Genomic DNA, 21,873 nt, shown 5'->3' with positions numbered 1-21,873 from the left:
TCTCGGGCGAAGACAGATCGACGAAAAGAAACGCAAGACAAACGGACAAATATAGAATGTTGCGTTAAGCGCTGTAATTAGTCGAGGCAATGCACGCGTCTGCTGGCAGATTTGGTATTTATTCTTCCATTTCCTCTACCCGCGATGATAATTAATTTCGCGTTTAAATAAACCCGTCCACCGGTCCACCTAGCTACCCAATTAATCAGTCTACTCGCGTCGAATGACGCTAACGAACTTGCGTCGCTTCGAAACGTCCGCAGGGATAACGGTCCTGAAAAGTAATCGTCGTTGTAGCCCCGACCACGATCAATCGATACGTCGTATAATTAATGCGTTTGCATTATTACCGTGCTTTAATTACCGGCCGAACGTGTGTACATAGCTATATTAGGATGTTTCGTGGCTCGCATTCCCCGTCGAAGAAAATCCGTCGAGGATTTCACGCACTCTGTGCAGATTATTCTGCAAAGCGAGATATACATATACACATGGAAATACAGGAAGTAGAAAAGAGGTCCAAAAAGGGGTTAATTAACGCGAGAATATTTCAAGATCCGAAATCTCGCGGCAAGTTTCTGGGTTGGTTTCTGTTCCGAAATTAACGAGCTTCCTGGAGAGTTCGATGGCGGAGGGCATGGATTCGCAATGCCAGACCGCGATTAAATTTTATCCGTAGTTTCGGGAAGGTCGCCCAAGAGCCTGGCAATTGCTTTCGCTTCGAGGGGCTTTCGAACGTTGAAAATTTCAAAGCGACTCGTACGAAGATCGGAATTACGGCAAGACAGATCCTCCGGCAAATTATTCATTAGCGAGCAGTTTACTCGTTCTCGTTCTAGGGTACACTCGACGATCGTAGAAAAGGTCAACCCGACGAGGCTGTGCGAGTTGTCGGATCGTTGCCTTCCACGGATCGACAAAATTCTTATCTACGAATGCGAATTTCGAATAACGAATCAAGACGAGCGTAGAACAATTGAAACAGGTTGAAAATGTCACAGGTCCCCGTTAACGGTACACTGGGATATTTAGTCGCCCGCAAAAGAAACGGGATATACATTCGTGCATTTACGTAATTTCCTGTCTGTAACCTATGGGACGAGAAAACGGGCGTCTTGCGGATCAGCGAACTGCAACGATTAAGCAAGCAAATCCAATTAACGGGCTTTTGCGTAGCTACATAATGGGTCTATGGATAAGCAACCACGGCGCGGCACAGCATCGCACCGTAGCGCCCTTTAAAGCGCACGCTGTTAACCCCCTGGCGAATAAGAGCTACCGAACGAGGGGCTGTCACGTCATCGATAAAAAGCATTTTTTTGCGACGCGCCGGATGCTTCGATGTCGCGTCTATTTTCGCGTTTTCGCAACTGATTTCTTCTTCCGTGGAACTTGACTTGGGAACGAGCACTGATACCTGATCGAATAGTGCTCTTTTGATATGCGTGTAGGTAGCTACTTACTTTATAAGCAGAGAAACTAAGACCCACGGCCCGGTTTAGCCGTGACACGAGATTCGAATTATATCGGGCGCATGCCTCGCGTGACCGTAGCCAACGCCTTTCATACTGTCGCGCGCCGCGCTGCGACGACAGACTCGAACTCTCGACTTATCGTCGATCGCTGTTTTGCCCGATCGAGGCAAATCGAGATCGAGACGATCGACAACCACGCCCGTGGACAAATTTACGCTCAAAGCCGAACACTACATATATCGCGATAGATATTGGAATTCTGATTCGGGGAACGCATGTGGTTTTTACCGTTTCGAGGAGTAAAAGTGCGGGTCGTTTGACCGTGGAGTCGGAGGATGATGTATCGCGGATCGTGTACTCGCAGCAACGCGACCCACATAGCGTGTCGTTCGCGCGCTTGTGATATTATTAAAACATCGCGGTCTGGGAAAATACACGGGCCGCGTCGTACGGCGGGAAATATTATCGTCGTTACCCCGAAACGTAGCAGATATACGAGATAGGAATTTTTGATCGAATCCTTCGGCATACGTGTTCCGTTTACGAGTCGTGCCTCGATCGAGTTCGGAGCTTATCGATTTCTCGTTATCCGGTGAACGCGCGTGCTTCGAACATCGAGTTCGAGCCAGTGCAACGGTTTCTGCGAAATACGGAGGAAAAGTCACGAAATGGAGGCGAGAAGGAACAGGAAAAGAATAACGCTCGGAAACTGGGTACAGTTGAGAATCGTTGGTTGGCGCGTTTCGAATCGAACGATCTTACGATTACCGTTGATCCACCGATCGCGGTCTCCGTCCATCGAAACAACACAAACGCATCGTTTCACGAGTTGCTATTGCATTGCTCGATTTCGTAAGTTCCGAATAACATTTACCTACCCGAGCCCCGACGACTCTACGACGTCTGACCAACTAAACAGCATAAACAGGCCTAACTAGGTTAATGCGCGTTTGCGTTAACGTTACGACCATCCTCCTGCAGTGCATCGAATAACATTTGAATGCATTATGTTCCGATAACGACGATACACCGCGGTAGAACGCACCAGTTTCCACGATTGTTTTCGACTCGGAAATTGTCAACTTTGGAACCTATGTGCAACGTCTATATCGTAATTGGTAATACGTCGATCCACGGGGTTTGGAATATTGCATGGTTTGGGAGAACCGAGTCGGTGGGTTCGCGAAATTGCAAAGTTCGCTTTCCCCGGACCGATGTCGATAATCTTTGTTGCGATTTCGCTGCTCGCCGCTAACTAACCACCGCGCCGTACCACAGAGCCATCCTCGCGTGCTCGACTTTGGCAAGTGTCAAATCCGTTATTCTCTTATCCATAAATTGTCTGTCCTGCGTGTGTGTGCATGTACACGGACGAGCAGATATCGATCGACGCGGGATATGCATTTTGTCGTCGCAATCTGTTCGTCCACTCGGAAGCGACTCAGAGACTAAGGTCAGAGCTATTTCAGGAAAAGCATTTACCGCAGTCGCGATTCGTGCGAACGGACTCGTGAAAAGAGGAGAACGAAATAACTCGTAAAGTTTTTCACTTTTCGATCAGCTTTCCACTGGCTGCGCGTACACGGTTATAATCGAGCAACGGTCGATAGGTTCGACGGCCGACCGTCAGCCTTTTGCTAAATTAGACGTTCGAATTTGAATTTCAAATCGATTCGAACTAGCTGCCAAATCAATTTACCAACACCGTCTGGCTCCGACGCGACGAGACGCGCCGTTCAAAGCGGTCCCGCTGCATCCGTCGTTACATCGAAACGCTGTTTACTCGAAGACCATAGTTTCGTTGAAATTTTACAGAACACACTCTCCTCGTAGGGACAAATTCACGATTTCGAACATTTCCACTCTGCCTCGTCGATCTCTCAGTTTTTTTCGAAACCGCGTAACAGAGATAGGAAATAAAGGAGAACCAAATAGAAGTTATCCCATTCTATTATTTTGCAGAAAGGTGATTACTCTGTCAATAATCGAAGAAGACTCGTACGAGAAGGACGCCTTGTTTTACGTCGAGTTGGGCGAACCGCAGCTGCAAGGAGGTGAGGATCGAACTTTGTAATTCTTTGCCACTTTGTCCTTTCTCATTTCATTTCGCGTCTCGACTTTCCGTTAACATCGAATCTATCTTTTACCAAAAGGAGGAAAACAAAGGAATCGATGCTCGATATCGCGCTTTTATGAAATTACACATTTTCGCTCGATAGATTCAACGACGAGGTATTTACTGGATCGCGTTTGATTGTTTCTCGGTACACGATCATAAATCACAAGTCCATCGACACGAGCAATTACGGAATTATATCGATCGCGGAAGAAAAATGGGAAAACGGTTACGTTGTTCCGTAAACTGATGATTTATCATCGTCGCGAAAAAGAGGATAATGTTTCGTATCACTATCGACGCGTTGTAACAAGATTGATTTTAATAATGCGATTGCTTCGCGCATTTTACGCCACTGGATCCGACACGATTGGACGTAAGTTTTTACGAACGAAAAATCTCCGTATCATTTTGCCAGCTTGTCCCGTTCATTCCTTACGATTCTCGAATAAATTGAACTGGTAACGCTTGCCAGTAATACGTTCGTCCTTTACGAGTTTAGCGCAGAAAAGTTGTTGCTTCGTAAGCGATACCGGTTAGACTTCGAACCGAACAAAATTATTGTAAAACATTTTACACGGTTTACCGTCTTATTTCATTTTTACGCCGTTCGGAATTGCCATCTGCTCTACTGCGTCGGCTCGTTCCCGCTTCGATTTCTAGCCGAATACCTCCCGACCTTTTCACAAGTCCGTGGAGAATCCCTGCGGGTTACATCGGGTTTCCTGGGTGACGCCTAAGCCGCGAAATTTAATTTGTTTTCAGAGGCGCGAGCGAGCGGTCGCTCTTTTGCCACGGTAATCGTGTTTGCCAATGATCGTTCCCGGTTTGTCGACACTCGCTTCGTTTATGCGCTTCGAGTCGAGCGTTCGGAGACCCTTCGACCCTTTTACCCTTTTCGATATCCTCCATAACGACGCCGTACCTAACTGCTGCTTGCTGTTCTTACTCCCGTTTACGTAAACCATGTAGCCACCGTACACGCATAGTTTTCTTTAGGTAACGCGGTAGTTTGGAAAAACGGGAGAAGAGTTTCGCGACGGTAACGGAATCCGAACGAATCTAAAGTAGATACACCTACGGCGTTACTTTTCCCCGGTCGTTTCGAACCGTCTCGCGGAGGATGTCAGTCATCGAGCACGGTTCAGCTTCAGCTACGTATGTATTACTGTAGCCGCGCGTGGGTAGATACGAGGAAGAGCAAACCAAGTACGTACTTGCGTTAGCGGAGAAGATAGCGCGAGTTTCTCCGCGACGATAACAACGTCCGTAATTGAACGCCTCTGGTGATTACGCGATCGTTAAACTCAATTAACCGCCCGTGTGGGATGATCGTGACCCTATAGTCTTGGAGCAAACCTTTCGATAAGCAGTCGCGTGTTTTCGGATTAAATCTGTGCAACGACGAGTATCGCGTAGGCATCGTTCTTTCATTACATTTCCAGCCCGATCGAGAGTCGGTAAGAAAAATAGAACGGTAACCCCGGATGTTGATTAATAGACTCCTACCGAGAGCAAACTTGATCAGCAACGCTCACCCGCACAACCGCGAACGCCATCGTTAAAGCGAGAGTAAAAGCAAGCGTCATCGACACGGAAGAACGATTAGGTTAAAGGTCGTTCGAACGATACTTACGAGAAACGAGGTCGGTTGTCGCGTGAACAGTAAGCGCCAGTTTCAGATAAGTTTGCGAGTTTCTTTGTACGACAGGATCGCGTGGGCACGATAAACGTAACGGAGCAAGGTCGCCGATACCCCGTACTTTCTTCTCCACCTTATCGCGAGAAACGTACTTAAGCAGTAGAAAAGTCGGGGAAAAAAGTAAAGTTACGGTCAGAACGTAAATGTTGGAAAATAGTCTAGATCCGGAGGGATCGCGAACGAATCGAATGAGCATCATCGAGGAGACGGTATCGTCGAAAATCATTTGTCGGGAGCGCGAGTAATCTTCTCGTACGGAAGTAGAGTGGGTGGAATTAATTAAAACGACGGTGGAAATTGAATTGAATTAATTGGCATCGGGGAGAGGTTCGAGGGCCTCGAGTTGATTCGTTTGCAGCAAGTGCATCGTAAACCGAGCAGCGGCGGTGATTTACCGTCCGTCAAATCCTCGCTAAGTTTGCCATTGAAAATGTTAATGGGAACTTCCTTTGGAAAGTTTTCGAATAACGCTACCGCGATCGAACAAACTTCACCGTCCTACGGTGTCTGTCCTTTCATTGATCGCGGAACGAATCACCGTCGGTCGAGTTTTCAACCTCGTCCCAATCGAGCGTAGAATAATATCCGGCGAGACTTTTCCAACTTGTTCCCATTGTCGGCCGTTGCTTTTCTTTCCATCCGCGGAACGAGCCGACAGACTACATAATAGCAAGTAGGTACGATCGACAACTGTTGTGGACGAAACGATATACGTGTCACGGTCGCAGAATCGACGACAATAATGTTTCCATAGGAAATAACCAATAAAGTTTCAGCTTCTCGCTTCGACGGGAGGATATCGAGCAGCGTGTCCACGGCCGTCCGTTAGATAGCGAAACGTATCTACAGAATTGAAATCCCGTTGCGTAGCGACCGCTTTACATGTACATATTCTGTAATATACGAGGAATATTCCTGTTTTCAAAGTTGCCGCACCGTAGTAAATTGTGTATCGACCACGTTATACCGCGATACCGTAGGTACATATCGCGTAGCTACGGCTTGCTAACCATAGAACAAAATAAAGTAAAATTTATCCATGGTAAGCGCGCACCGTCGTTCGAATACATTTTCTCGCGCGAGACTGCAGGTAGTAGACGAAAAAAAAAGGTACGAATAGCAGGAGAATGTATCCGAACGATAGTAAACGACCGGCAAAATAGCCGTATGCACAAGCTTTTTACAGTACAGACGAATTAGTCTTTTTATCGATCGTTTAGAAAAATTTTCATGGCAATGTCGGAGAATTAAATTTGAATTGAAAATTTTGACCGACTTTTCATGTTTCGATTCGACTAGATTATATGCACGTGTAGATAGACACGTAGGTAGAGCGTTACACGAACCAAGTGGTACTTAGCTACGCGTAAGTGGTACGAGTCGGTATATGGTCAGACATCGACGCGTCGAGTTACGCTAGATACATATGTATGTACATTCATACGTGTATCGTAACGAATAGTAATGAAATTTCGTCAGACCTGGTTTCTTATCGTTCGAATACGAGGAATCTTAAATAAGCATTAACTTTTCCGCGCGTCTCGGTTTCGACCATATATCGAACGTTAAGCAAACACCTCGCGAACGGATATTTCAGGCACCGCGTAAGCAGCAAAGTGCGATTTTCTGTTTTCAGCCGAGGCAGGGATCGCAATCGCGGCGGAAATGAAACAACCGGAAGAGAGAACGGCCGAAGAGAAGATGGCACTGCTGGGTAAACCAAAATTGGGCGAGGTGGCCAAAGCTCAGATAAGGATCAAAGAGTCGAAAGAGTTCAAGAATACGGTGGACAAGCTGGTCCAAAGAGCCAACGCATCCATACTGCTCGGTCAGTCGAATATTTTCCAGATTTCGATTTCGTGTTTTGAAAACTTTTGCAACCTCGATACGATCGTATAATGTTAACGGTGACAAATATCACCGTGTGCAGGCACCAGCTCGTGGAAAGAGCAGTTCACGGAGGCGTTGACTGTGAGTGGCGGCGACGAGGACGAAGGGGAAGGAGCCGGTGAAGCAGCCGCACCATCCACCATGGACTATCTCATGCACTCCGTCACGATATTCTGGAAGGTGCTGTTCGCCTTCGTTCCACCGACGGGTGAGTCGCGATATCGAATTACCATCGGAAAGAATAGACTCTGTCTCGTGTTTGGAAATAGGGAAAGATACGACGGCAAAGTTTTCATGGGGCTGCAACTGGCGCGGTGTTATGTTTGTCGACGCGCGTTACGAAAGGCTAAATTTATTCTCGCGCGTCAACCGTCCCATGAAATATCTTGTTATCGTTGCGAGCGATCCTTCACGGATCAAGTTTTAAAAATAAAGCCGTCGAGACGGGATACTCGATGATCGTCACCGCGTCCGTTTACGCGCGCTGTTCGATTAAAATTTCCAAACTTTTATCGCGAGAGATCGAGGCGTCTCCGCGGACTGTGATCCTCTTTTAAATTCGTCACCGGTTACAACCTTGTTTCGCAGGGACGATCAGTTTTCAAGTATACGTTATATAATTGCCGTAGGAGAAATTGGAAAGGAGCCAAGAATTAGTGGAAACTGAAGGGACTAAAGTGGTATTTCCGTTTCGTCGCGTATTATGGAGAAACGTTGAAATCCACTTGTTTGGGATTCGATCGCCGCGGGTCGATAGTCACTCGACTCGAGCAAACCATGTTCCCGACACGCTCTCGAGGTAATAATTCGCGCGCATCTCGTCCTCTCGAGTGCAAACTTACCTCTCGAACGCGTAACAAGTTAACCGTGCCTCTGGACAATTATCATCGGCCGTACGCGCGAAAATCTAACGCGTTTACGATCGCAACAATTTGTACCCAAGCCTCGAAACGACTTACCGAACGTTTTACGTTCCCACTCCCTATATACGTACAATAGCTGGGTAGGTAAGTACTTTACGCGTCGCTCTAAACATTTCACGTAATCCCACCAGTGGGAACTTATTAAATATTTAATTAGCTCTGTCGCTGCACCTAGACGCGCTAACCGTTTAATAATCGTTCGATCGAAGGGACGTCGGAGAAAAGTTACGCCGCTCGCGTGAAAGGGGAAAACGTGTCACGCGAAGCCGTGTATTTTAATACGCGTACAACAAGATCGAAGTAAACTGTTAAACGGCTAATTACACGTTATTCGCATCTCTCGCACTGGACTTCCTCAGCCATTCCAACCAGTGGATCGTAAACCGTGCTAGAAAGGGGAGAAGGAAGGTCGGTCGCCGTTCGCCGACCCAGCGTCCCTGATTAAATTCACCCTCGAGGAATAAGCGGCCTCTTCGCGTACAGAGAATATACAAATAGTCCTTAGAAATTTCGAAAATGTTGCTTAAACCAAAGCATTCGATTATCGTTAACACTTGCTGCTACCAATGTATTATAGAAACGGTAACGACTAGGAAACTATCGGAATCGAGGAATAAAAAGATCGTACGTCGCGAATCCTGCTTATACGAAGCCAGGAAATTCGCATTCCCGGAGATCGATAAGTAGTAATAATCCATAGAGCGTGTCTACCGTGTCTTCCTATTACGAGCCAGTGTACAGCAATACCTCTCGACCGGTATTAGAGCCTAACCCGGCGAAATGAAATTTCCGCAGGTAATTTCCGCACGGGCCGCAATCCCAGCGCAGCCTGCCGGATATCGATCGACCTTACCAACCACCCGGTGCTCATTTTTACACAAGTTTGCCCGCTTGGCTCTGACAACTTGCCGGAGGGAAACGGAATTACGCTTTTAATTGAGAAATATATTCGCGCGATTACGATCCACCCTCCACATCCACCAGACCAGCGGAATTGTTCAATTTATTCAGGCCGCGATATTCGCGAACGCCGTACACACGATCGATCTCCTCCGCTCTTTGTTAATGCCGATTGCGTATCGTTCCTCCGCGGGTGTAAACAACTCGATCGTTTCGTTCTCGTAAATTTCTACGAACCGGTTAAAGGATCCTCCATTTTACCCTTTCGATTACAAGAATCGTTCTATTTTTATCATAATTTCACAGCATTCTCGCGTCGCGTTCTAACGGGCCGTACGCACTTTTATACCAGAGTGAATAACTAATTGCCCGTTTAAATTATTTAAGGGCTCGGTGTTTAGGATGGCCAACTTTCTACCAAATCCTAGCCAGCGAGTCGAATCGTACAGAAGGGAAGTGGAAGAGAGAGAGAGAGAGAGATGGTTGGCCCATTGTGTACCATGCAATTAGCCCGGCGTTTACGTCGGCGTCGTTCAGAACTCTGTACAATCCACGCGAACACCTCCGGTATCTCGTGCAGGACACTGAGTTACAGCCTCCGACGTACATATTCCGCTACCATACCACAGCTGGTATTACAATTGCGCCTACCAGCGATACTATAACCTATTATCACGGACGAGGAACAGAACAGGCTGGACGTCGAACGAAACTTTTTGCACTAGCCCACGTTCGAATTGCGAATCAAAATAATATCGATTGTGTAGATAGATACTTAGGTTAGGGGATTCTTACGAAGGGAGATCGATGGAACTTTGACTCGATCCATCTCTCTTCGGGTCTCCGCTCGCAGCAACCTCCTCGTGGTGAGACCTGGTAATCGGTATTACTCTCGACGAACGATTCTTCGTCGCGGATATTACCGAGCTGATTGGCTGCGAACTTCGAACAGAAGAATGGATACGTTATGATAACATAGAAAACATTTGTAACGCGTAAGAATAATTATGTAACTGTGTCTATTTTAATGAAATATATGGATAACTATGTAATTTTAATCCTTGCTTGCTTACTTCCTTAAGAGGAATAAAGTTTTACGGGATATGGGATGGTAGGAAGCAATCGGTGCCATCGATGGATTCAACGGGTACCGCTAGTTGATCTCATTTACGGCGTTCTCAGGTCAGCCCGTGGCTATCGGATCTATGGTTTCTCTGAATATATTGAACCGCGTCGATGGGGTACCTGCGGCTTGATTTATCGACAAACCATACCGCTGGAACCGCCTCGTGTGCTGATCGCGATGGACCACCGACGAATTTGTCCCGGGAGGATTCCACCCTCGCGACCGGATACGTCAGTTTCTCTTGTTTCGCAGCCGACAAAGTGATAACTGATAACTCGTTATCGCGCCGTGACTCTCGCGTAAGTTCCAAATTTTGTACAAAATCGTTGGATGGCAGGACGCAAAAGGCAACTAGGTTTCTATTGAAAACGAACGTAAAGCATCGTCCAGTAAAAAACGATCGCGTTAATAATTTCAAACTTATCGCCTATTGCTCGAGCAGCTTTTGGTGCTGCGTGTATTCGCACATGGTCCAAGTAACTATGGTCGTTAGGAAGTTTGGAAATCCTGGTGGAAAGTTGGTTCGTGGGTCGGTAGGTTTCGAGGATCTCCAGAAGGATCGGACGTCGGATACAAATTCCAGAACAGTGGCGGTTAGCCAACTCTGTTTACGAACTTTGGAAACGTAGACGGCTACCGAGGCCAGACATTCGAACAGCGAAATATCATTTCGCCGAGTTCCACCAGTTCCGAATGTCTCGTGCGATTCTTCGGAAAGTTTCCCGACTATGGAAGAACCGATCGCAACAGTTATACCTAATTCTTTCGTAACGGATTTCGAATCGATTTACGCGTAATCCTGCGCGTATTCGTGCGCGATACAAATGGGTGGAATGGAAATTGTACGAGTAACGGGATGCGACGCGACGGTTAAATTTCCCCTGTTGGGAAATCCATCTACGTATTATCGATCAGCAAAACCCTCAAGGCCACAATTTCATGCTGGGAACGTTGGAAATAAATAATTCAACGCAACGAACAAATGAAAATCGAAGAGATCCGCCAGCGACGAAACTAAGGAAAAGAGCATCCCGTATAGTTTGACGACACACAAGCGGCCAAACATCATTCTCGCGAGTCGAGATAACGAGGGATCCTTAAATCTCGCTACGTTGGCTTACCGTCGACTCCGAGAGCTTATGCTGATTAGGAAATGCAGCCGAGTTTCGAGTACACTAATCAAAACCCGGAGAACAAGCTTACGTATAATAGCGTCGCACCGATCTCTTTCTACGTCGCGTTGAATGCACGTACACAGCGAATTTCATTTACACGATTATCGTATGCAGTTCCATGGACAAACGCAGCATTTCCATTTCTTCGATTCGTTTCGATGCTAAATAATGTTACGTCGTTCGTATAAAAACTCCACCGCGATCGTTAATTCGACGTCTCGATATCGCGTGCTTTCGACAACCTTAAAAGAAGACAGAGATTAATTGTAAAGGGGTTAATTAGCTCTGAAACGCGCAGTTAACCAAAACACAAGAGGCCCCGAGGAAAAAAATACAACTCTGGTCTACGAGCTTAATTAACGCTTTAGCCATGACTGTGTAGGGGCGCGTTATGCGAACAAACATGAACGCGTCCTTTAATTCAACCAGTTTCGTTGCTCTTTACGCTGACGCGCGGCAATAGCAGAAAACCGATAAAAGTTGCGTCGTATTGGATTTCAGATATCGCTGGCGGCTACCTATGCTTCGTCGTCAGTATAATCGGGATCGGCGTGGTGACAGCGGTAATCGGGGACGTTGCATCTTACTTTGGATGCACTTTGGGAATCAAGGATTCCGTAACCGCGGTGGCTTTCGTCGCTCTTGGCACCAGTATACCCGGTAAGTACGTATACCGTTACCGGCTCTCCTCCAGCAATTCACTAGACGAACAGCTGGAACCTGCATGAAGGAATTTTCTACATGACAAAATCTCCTCTCGCGATAAGTTCTGTTATTAACAAACAACGACGCCACCGAGCACAATTACCGCTAATTACGTGCAACCCGTTTATTATGCATACGTATGTACAACGCGCGGAAGCTTCGCGAACAGGCAAGGACATCGCGTTGAAACAACTTACGAATGCTACGACAAATGGAAGATTATTTATCATTATCGCAATAATAAACCAATCTGACTGTCATACCGATCTACAAATTCTTCTCATAATTCACTGAATTGTTATTGATGAAAAAAAAAATTTCAAATCGGTCTACAAAAATTATTTTCAGTTGCGAGGGTCAATTGCAATCATTTTTGGTCGTTACACGTATCCCCGAAATCCTACTCAGTTTCGAGAAAAAAATTAGGCTTGCGGCGTCGGTATACAGAATTTTATTATACTTTCTACCGTAAAGAACGGAAACTATTGTATTTGTCCAGAAAGTTGACCGTTTTGTCGTCGAGAGCGCTGCTCGTAAGAATATCGCTCGCGACAAACTCGGGAACTTTATCTTTTTAATAACGAACGCGCGTAAATTCGTGCGACCGACTCTGAATATGGAACTACTTAGAAATCGACTGAACGATGCGACGAAAGATCGTTTACTAAATGTCGCTGGAATGTTTTCAGGGAGCAAGCTCAATCGCGTGTATAATTCCCAGAATTATTTAATTAAACACTAGGATGTTAATTTTCTCGTCGGTGCGGCTCAGCGAATTTTCGGCATTCACCGAGGGGCTATTCAGTATTCGCTTCGACGCGTTTATTTCACCGTTGTGAAAGAGAAGTTTCCGGAAAGTTGTAACCAGGCGGTCAACGCGCACTTTTTCACCGGGTTTCTTTTGAGAAAATCAAGTATCAGCTTATTATGTGGAAGGAAAGAAAAGCCGCGACAATCGAGTCTCTTTCGTTGCTTTGAAACGAGGTCCAGCTTTTCAGAATTTTTCACCACCGAAGGCTCGTTTGTTCACCGGAGAAAAGACCGCCCTCGAACGAGATTTTCTCCACGAGGGCGGAACTTTTTTACCAAGTTTATAGAATATGCGTGCACGGATACGCCTAGACGCACGTAAAAGAGAACCAAGTTGCTCGGCCGGAACCATACGTTCCCACGAGTCTACGCGTTTTCTTCGAGAATAAAAAGAAATTTTATCCGAACTTTAAATCTGCATTTCTATTCTTCGTTTACCCTCGAACGTTCCAATCCGTATTGGAACGTATAATCGTTCGACGCCGAGACCACCGATAACGGTTATTAAAAGCTACCGAGAAATATCGACCATTCGACCGTACCGTTTCGACAACTTTTATTTGCCTTTCAATTTATAGGCGTCCTTGATCGAGGACACGGTAACCAAACGAACTTGTTAAATTCGAGCAAAGCATCCGTCGTATCGAGGTTATCCAATATTATATATGTATATGTATAGCTGAGATCGGAACGTATGCTGCGAACATTACGATTGGCATACTCCAATTACCAGGTCGCGGGTCTACGTCTCGAAGGAAGGAATATTCATTATAGTTGTTAATATTTTATAAATTCCGACTAATATTAAACGCATTAATTGAAAACATTTAAGAAGGAAAGGGATTGCGTAGGGGCAGAGTAGGACCAGGCAAGGATATCTAAGTACGTGATTTTATTGCAGACACATTCGCGAGTAAGGTGGCTGCCTGCCAGGACAAGTACGCCGACGCGAGTGTCGGAAACGTGACCGGAAGTAACGCGGTGAATGTCTTCCTGGGAATTGGCATTGCATGGAGCATCGCGGCCTTTTACCATGCTTGCCACGGCAATCGGTTCGAAGTGGAACCCGGCAAGTCAGTACCGATTTACCTTCCTTGCACGATATATTGATACATATACACCGTACACCGTCTCGTTACACCCTTTACCTCCAAAGTAATAACCGATTCTTCTGATTCCGCATTTTAAATTTCTTCTCGAACGTGCAAACTTTCCAATAAATAAACACGCCGACAGAATAAAAGGGAGTTAACGAACATGGAAATAATTCTGTTTGCAACAGCTTAGCTTTCTCCGTGACGTTGTTTTGCACGGAAGCCTGCTTGGTGATCTTGGTTCTACTGCTGAGGCGGTCGAAGACCATTGGCGGCGAACTTGGAGGACCTTTTGTACCAAAGGTGATAACATCCTTGACCCTTTTTTCCCTGTGGGTGTTCTACCTCGTTATGTCGACCCTCGAGGCCTACGGCGTTATCGAGGGCTTCTAAGGAGCCCGAGCGACGCCAAACGTCGGCCTACCTGCTGCTGCGGCGCGGCGTGGCGTGACGTGGCGTGGCGTGGTGTGGCGTGGCGTGGCGTGGCACGGCGTATCTTATCACTCGCATCCGCCAAGACGTGTGCTCGACGAACCAGTCTCTCGGCAAGTATACAACCTTATCCTCGATGCTTACGATGATGCTTCTATTATCCACAAGTTCTTTCGAATCCATTCTCCTACGAACAAATCGGTTTAAATCGATTAAATCGATCGATGAGTCGATTGGCCGATTCTATCTTGAGCGCGTTGCGTTTTAAACTGTTCTATCTGTTGCCGCGTAGAACGGGGACAAAGTCGCGTAAAGTATGCATTCCGGCCGTGGGCAGTGTTGTATAAATAGATGCAGACACCCATCGTGTTCTACTTCCGTACCGGTATTTTTTCCAACCGCGCCGAACGTAGAGGAACACGCGTTACGTGGTTCGTACACGCTCGAGGTTTAATCCGCGACTTATCGTTCGACCGACTGGTCTTTCTTTGGTGAAAGAAAAAAAGAACTCCCGAGGAAGACCGGGGTAACCCTCTGCGGGAGCTGGTTCGAAGATCAACAATTCTGATCGCAGCGAGCAAATAATTAATGACTTTGCACGGCGTATCTGGTACCGACTGCCGAGCATAAAAGTCTCGCATTGCGTAACGAGGCGGCACGCGATACACGCTGTGCACCGAAACTTCAGCCGTTCGTGTTTTCTTGCAAAGGCAAACTTAAATATGGCCTCGGATCGGGGCGTCGCGACGTCGTGGCTCGCGTAAACACGGCCGAGAACGGACGAACGAGTTCGAATCCTCGGACGCGAACTCCGCCAGAAAATCACTACGGGAAATGAATAGCATAATATAACGACCGCGCGATCGAACGCGACTGGGAGCAGGTTGAATGCTATCGAACGTTACTGGACGTGGCCGGGACTGATGAATAAGGCTGGTAAAACTCTTTTTATCTGACCGATATTTATCGTTTCTCCTTTCAGGATAAAAGAGAAGCGGAATCGAGGGGGTGCGATTTCGCTGGGGCGAACAAACTCTCCGTACTGTGCCGAGAAAAAACTGCTACTAGTAGCTTTCACCCTCTCCCCAACGGGACGATTAACAACGAACGTGATCGCGCGAACGTTAGTACGAATGACCGATGAATATATGAAAAAAAATTAGTATGCCTGAGAACGAACGAGTGATTATCTATTGAAAAGCGAACGGAGGAAAATTAAAACAAATACCAAAAAAGAAACCAAAATCTTCAAGTAACGAAAAAAAAAAAAAAACTGGGATACATAGATAAGAAAAATAATGGAATCTAGTCTCGAACCATGTTTTGTTCGTTCACAGTGGTAAAGAAATATACAAAAGTAGCGTATTTATTTAATCCCTCGAGGAACAGAGATTAGTATGAGTACCCGCGATTGCAACGATCGATGAGCCTTTTCTTCCGCAACGATCGTCGATCGGATCGTCGCTACCGCAATGAAACATGTTTTGTTATTTGTTAAAGATAATTAGTCCATGAAACGTAATCAAGTACGGAGGTCGTAGATCGCAACCGACACGATGGCCTTCGTTCAAACGTCAACGTTTCTGTTGGTATTCACTGCCTTTGATCGAAGGTCGCTCGTCGTTGCTCTCGGCGCGTTAACTTAAAGTTAAGTGGATCGGACGAACATTGTGCATACGATGGCGATGCTGCGTATAGGTATACGTGGATGGGTGTTCGGCACTTGCAAAATAATGGTTCGAACAAGCCTCGTGTCACGATCGAACCAGAAAATACATATTGGCCGCACAAGATCGGTTAAGATGAGCTAGCGTCTACAAGCCAGCTACCACAAAGGTTCTCAATCCCTTGCCTTATCATTTCATTTCTGTACAAATCGCGTCGAGTCACCGAATCAAATTCGTTGTTACCAACGGTGAAAACGACCGTTGAATAAATTTTAAGAAACGTTGCAACACAGTCCGCGACTGGCCGTATCTATCATAGTCATACTTCTTCTTCCTTACCGAAACGGCCGACTAAAGCTTCAACCGCGTAGGTACTTAAATACACGTTTTATCGAAGCTATAAAGTGTTTCGACTTTAAAAAATGACGCCTACACGAAACACACTGTATGTTCGTTCGCGTAGAACGGTCACGGACCAGGCTTCGGCTTCGCGTTTCATTTGAGTTTGTTGGACGAAAAATTATGGGAACGGGGGGAAGATTGATGCTAGTGGCGCGCGAGAAAGGCAGCGAAAGAGCAACGAAATCGTCGCAGAGACGTTGTCGACGCGACGCGACGCGACGCCAGTTCAGCCCAACATTACATGTATAAAGGGGAAAATAAGTATATAGAGTATGTATTGCATACGATATAGATATTTTAATAAGAGGATCGTTGAAAGAGATTTACGTCTAGTAGGACGTACATGTATATTGACGACACTCGATAGCAAAGCGTTGAAGTGATAAACCGTAAATGGGATCCGGAATGTTACCAAGTTCTCGTCGCGCGACTGCTGGCCGTACGATCGTCATCCATGCACCGTGAAATCAAACAGACTCTCGCTGGAGAACCGATGCGACCAGAATCAACGTCATCGATCGACCGCACGCGTGAAATGTACGTTCTGCTACCGGGTACCTGATTCGTCCTCCAATTTCTTTTCGAAAGAAACGAACGTTAACGCGTCGCACACCGGTGGTGAATTTCTCCCCAATATGTGTACCTACATACGCTCCGAAGATCAACCAGTTAACGTGCCTTTGCACGGTTAGCTATGGATTTTTTTTTATCAAACAGTTACGACCAACGAGACAATATCGTCGTTCGCCATGAAAATTTCTCGTTTCTTATCAGAGGGAGAGAAAACAGACTAAATTCTCGGCAGATCATGCACTCGTACTGCATACTTTTCAATCACGTTCGATGGAACAAACAACAAGTATATAAAAAAACAACCGGTTCACGATGCGTTAAGCTACAATTGTTTGTTGCTTGCAAATAGTTACTAAACTTTTCGGTGCCAAATTTCAATGCGATAGCTGTGATTGCAAACGATTCGAACGCACAGCATGCGTCGTGTGCGAAAGTATCGTAGTCGTAGTTTCTTCGTTTCCGAACTACGCAATAATATAATAATAATATTAATAATAATATTAATAATCATAACAATAATAATATTAATAATAACAATAACAATATTAATTATAATAATAATAGTAATAATAGTAATAATAATGATGATGATGATGATGATGATGTGTATTAATTTTCGAAGAACGACGCTTCGGTCGCATCGGTTTTTGTTCGTTCGGTTATACGACGAATCGTTCTCGACCGGAAATTGTTCTCAAAGGATCGCGCGATGTAATATTCTACACGCTATCTCGCACGATAGATCGAATATTGAAATTGTATTTTCTAGGCGGTAGAGGCAAAACACAGTAGAGAAGGCAATCGGGGAACGAAACGAAATCAAAAGTGCTACGCGTACCTCGACGATCGAACTGTCCAGCAGCGTATATCGACGAAAATTTCTGGAACCGGACGATCTCTCTTCTTCGTGCATTTATTCCAATTACTCTTCATCAGGCCGACCGGCCCGCCTGCGCAAGTCCTTTCAATCCCACTAAGCGGAACCCGCAACAAAACGAATTCAACCGCGTTTATGCCGCGATGGCCGTTTAAATTCGTTCGTTTTGTTCACGGTGCGTCGCTTTCAAACTGGCCATACTCGCCTCTTTCATTTATTTCACTGTGCTTTTCTTTCATCGGGCCCTCGTCGAGAAATTTCGTTCCGTTCGCGCAACAGTGACCGGCGGCAGCCAACAAACTGGCCAGCTTCTCGCGTCTTTCGTTCTCTGTTTTTCGTTTCAACAAGACATTTCCCAGACACGCGACAAACATCGCCGATAAATATTTCCGCCGGTAAGAAATAAAAATTGATCTAAGCGATCTGAACGTGACGTCCGAGGTGTTCGATTACAAATCTATACCTTAATCGCTTACAATCAATTCCCGCCGTTGAAAGTTTCGGTCGATCGATCCGAGATCTCAAGTCCAGACTTCGTTTCCTCTTCACTTAGGTATCGGGATTAAAACGTGTCAAGACTGAATAAATTATCGATTTACCCGAAACGTGGACAAACGAAGCCTGCACCAACGAAACCACTCCGGAACATGTTGATACTCGAGCATTCGATTCGATCGATCGATCGATCTTACATGCATACTTAGATACATAGGTAGGATCGACAAACGAAACGGGCGAAAAGCGGAATTTCGCTCTACGACGAGCATTCTGTTTTCTCGGATCTAAAGACACCGTTTCCGCGTGGCCAGCCCCAACACAACCCTTATCAACGCCTCGAATCGATAACGATCATTGCGCGTAACACGCAAATATTTCAAACACGTTACAACTATTATACTTATGTATTAATCTTCGCGATTGGGTCCACCGCGTTGCTCGAAACGAACGATTCTCTCGATCCGAATCGAACCGGATTTAAATTCCATATTTAAGAGTTTTCTATATTATACGAACCGTCGATACCGACGTTTAGTCCAATGGACACGAATTAGAGGAAGATTTTAGTTTAGAATCGGCACCTGCCAATTCCCGTAGAATTAGGTTGTTATCAAGAACGAACCGACCCAATCGTAACCCATTACGATAGATGCAGATTCGTGAAAACTAACAAGACTCGAAAAGCAAATATCCTCGTTTTTATCTACTATCAAAGTTTCCGACCAATTATCGCTCCGAAACTCGAAGACCTCGTAATCGTTCTAGTTTCACCGCGACAATGAATGTTACATTGTACATCGTTTTAGTCTTGTACCTTTCAAGTCAGTTTAATTATTTCTTAATGACAATCAGATAAACTTTCTAACGTTGTATAAAACAAAAAAAAAGAACCAAACAAACTAACCAACGGTCTTTACTTTACGTAAATCGCCAACACTGTGTATCTGCATCGATCAATCTATCGTCAGAATTTAAAAGACTACGGTCATACGCACAGCCAGGACCAGTAAAAAGCGAAACAACCGGATCAAATAGTTTCAATTGCGTCTGTTTTACGACTTGTAGAAAAACAAAGGGACAAATTTTAGTCGTAACGGATCGTCTATTCTCCGTATAGTTTTCGATAATAGTACTTCGGTATACACTAGTTTTGTCTACGATTAGTCGATTGTATACTCGAAACGACCAACGTTAGAGAGAAATTTCAGTCCGGACCAAAAGGAGAAACGTAATACAGTATTCAGTTTGTTAGTTTGTCAGAGGCTCGGGGGATCGAAGGCGGTTAAGGGATTCTCGAACGGCGTTATTCCTTCGGCGAACGAAACGCAGGTAACGATAATGGATGGGGTTGTGTTCGTTGTTCGCAACCCAGGAAACAGTATTAACAGAACCGATAACCGGAGTGTTTTCGAATCTTATCGACGCAAGAAAATCAGAATTTTATCTCGACGGTTTATTCTTCGAATCGTCGCGTCGTCTTTCTTCGTGATTTATTCTAGCTATACGTATATTTCGAGAGTTTCAAGGGGTCTCCCTTATAGACGCACGGGGCTGGCCGCCTTTTACATACCTATTGTAAATACAATCTACACTAACGTATCAACGTTTCTATTCGATTTTATCAAGGAATCCTATTATACACACTGAGACTCTCACACACAAACAAGAGACCTAACCCGTATACACTTTGTCTCTCTTTCTCTAACTATACACGATCAATTATACGATTCTATTCCTATCTCTGATACCTAACGTTATACATGCATACTCAACTCTATCGAATCTATCGTTCTAATCTTTGTCTTTACTCGTAATTCTAATTGCAAGACACTCGTAGCGAGATAGAAGAAAAAAAAAATGATCGTTAAGCGCGTACGATCGTTCTAAATAAAATTTGGCGCGTACCTTTCAACATCCACGCGAATCGATATAGATTGTAGATAGATAAGGAGATCGTGTGCAACGAACGGCCCCGACCGTAAACAATCGAGGCCGAATCGTTCGTTTGTTCGAGCGAATGTTTAAAATTGCACGCTCGTTACCCTTATAATTGACGTTTCTATTCCTTTCTGGAGAAAAATAAGCTCATCTTTTAGATTTTCTCGGATCGTCTGTACTCGGAAGATTAATCGATCGAGCCACTCAAAGCCAACGGAGCAGTTAAATCTTGGTCGTATCGTTTGGCTACATTCTCTTGCTAGATCGCATCGCTCGTCTTCCTGTACGAATCCTACGGTTAAAGTACGATCCATGGCCGATTCACGGTCGGACAAACACTGGCCTCGAGCGGCCGATTAACTTTTATCGGAGTGCAGTTCCCTCGCTAGAATATATAAATTGTTTATTCCGTTGGAACGTCTATCTGTGAAAGTCGGGCAGGGCATTCTGTTTTCCAAATGGAAATAATCGGTTCCTGAATTGTAAACGACCAGACAGAGAAAATGGGGTGGTGATCGGTGTGTATGTTTTCTAGAAACAATTCGAGAACTAACGTTACATTGTAAGATAGAAGAAACTTTGTAAAGTACGATACTTGTTGTTAACGACGATGGCGACCCATTCAAAGACCGGCCAGTCACGCTAGTGGTGAAACAAACTATGCACATTGAATCGGAGTTTTGTACCGTGAAGCGAAACATACATACATACATACATACATACATACATACATAGATACATACATAAGTGCTGTTCGCCAGTAGATAAATATAGACGCGTGTATATATGTATTGTTGCGTTATTGCCTAACATTTACGATAGGTACGTTATTACGAAGAGAGAATCGAAGCGTTTGGCGCGAAAATATCTCCGGGTATCGATTATCTGACTTTATTATTTACAGATTGATCGATACGTCGCGTCGCATCGTTAAATTTCGTCCACGAAATCCACGAGTTGCTTGATCGTGTCTCGCGGGTATTGTCCGTGGTGCGACTTGAAAATTAACTTGAGAACTTCTCGCACGGAACCCTTCGATTAGAAACTCTCTTCTACCTTACCATCAGGAGCATCTGCCCGATGATTAGAACACGATTGTAGATTATAATATATAAATAGTCCTGTTGTAAATAGAAGATGAAGATCGCTAATTTTACGCTAATATGCCGTACCATCGACGCGAAGTCGAGGGAAAAATTTTGGCAAATCTTTGAATGCCCACGTAGATCTTACCCATCCGATTTTAATCAATTCGAACCAATCGTAAAACTTTGATAGAAATTATTTAACGGATCTAGAATAAAAAATTTTTAACCGCTTTTAAAATGTTGAAAGACTGTTGAAAACCTTAGGGTGCGACTGCTTGTTGTTATCCCATGTAATGATATTTGAAAGAAAAAATGAAATGGACCGAAAGACGGTGTTCCGACTTGTTTTTCTATTCGTTAAAAATCTTTCGCGTCTTGTCGGGTCAATATAATCGGTGCTGTCGAACGTACCATACGGTATGTATGTCCGAAAGTTGAAGGTTTTTACCTGCGAGTGCACCGTTATCATGTTGCAAAGTGAA

The 21,873-nt window shown here is 45.1% G+C and overlaps 2 protein-coding genes across 7 annotated transcripts in view; one reads left to right on the top strand and one right to left on the bottom strand.

Annotated features, from left to right (window-relative positions):
- LOC122399071 (sodium/calcium exchanger 1) overlaps positions 1-21,873 on the top strand; it is a 32,008-nt gene that overhangs the window by 6,898 nt on the left and 3,237 nt on the right. The window contains exons 3-9 of one of the 6 annotated variants that reach the window (XM_043399451.1): positions 3,438-3,515; positions 6,417-6,436; positions 6,906-7,121; positions 7,224-7,391; positions 11,809-11,967; positions 13,724-13,895; positions 14,105-14,534. In XM_043399451.1, the coding sequence (XP_043255386.1) occupies positions 3,438-3,515; positions 6,417-6,436; positions 6,906-7,121; positions 7,224-7,391; positions 11,809-11,967; positions 13,724-13,895; positions 14,105-14,309 (1,018 nt within the window). In that variant the 3' untranslated portion in view covers positions 14,310-14,534. Of the gene's footprint in view, positions 1-3,437; positions 3,530-6,416; positions 6,437-6,905; positions 7,122-7,223; positions 7,392-9,393; positions 9,684-11,808; positions 11,968-13,723; positions 13,896-14,104; positions 14,535-21,873 lie in introns of those variants that run through there. The other 5 variants (XM_043399453.1, XM_043399452.1, XM_043399450.1 and 2 more) reach the window with 5 other exon arrangements.
- The window catches only part of LOC122399088 (JNK1/MAPK8-associated membrane protein), a 760,891-nt gene continuing 760,431 nt past the window's right edge, over positions 21,414-21,873 (bottom strand). The window contains exon 6 of the mRNA XM_043399484.1: positions 21,414-21,424. The gene's annotated coding sequence lies outside the window, so the exon portion shown is untranslated. The remainder of the gene's footprint in view (positions 21,425-21,873) is intronic.

The sequence above is a fragment of the Colletes gigas genome, unplaced genomic scaffold, assembly GCF_013123115.1.
Source record: "Colletes gigas isolate AHSC1104 unplaced genomic scaffold, ASM1312311v1 Colletes_gigas_Sc00012, whole genome shotgun sequence".
Classification (NCBI taxonomy): Eukaryota; Metazoa; Arthropoda; class Insecta; order Hymenoptera; family Colletidae; genus Colletes; species Colletes gigas.
This window is presented reverse-complemented; position numbering and strand designations above follow the sequence as displayed.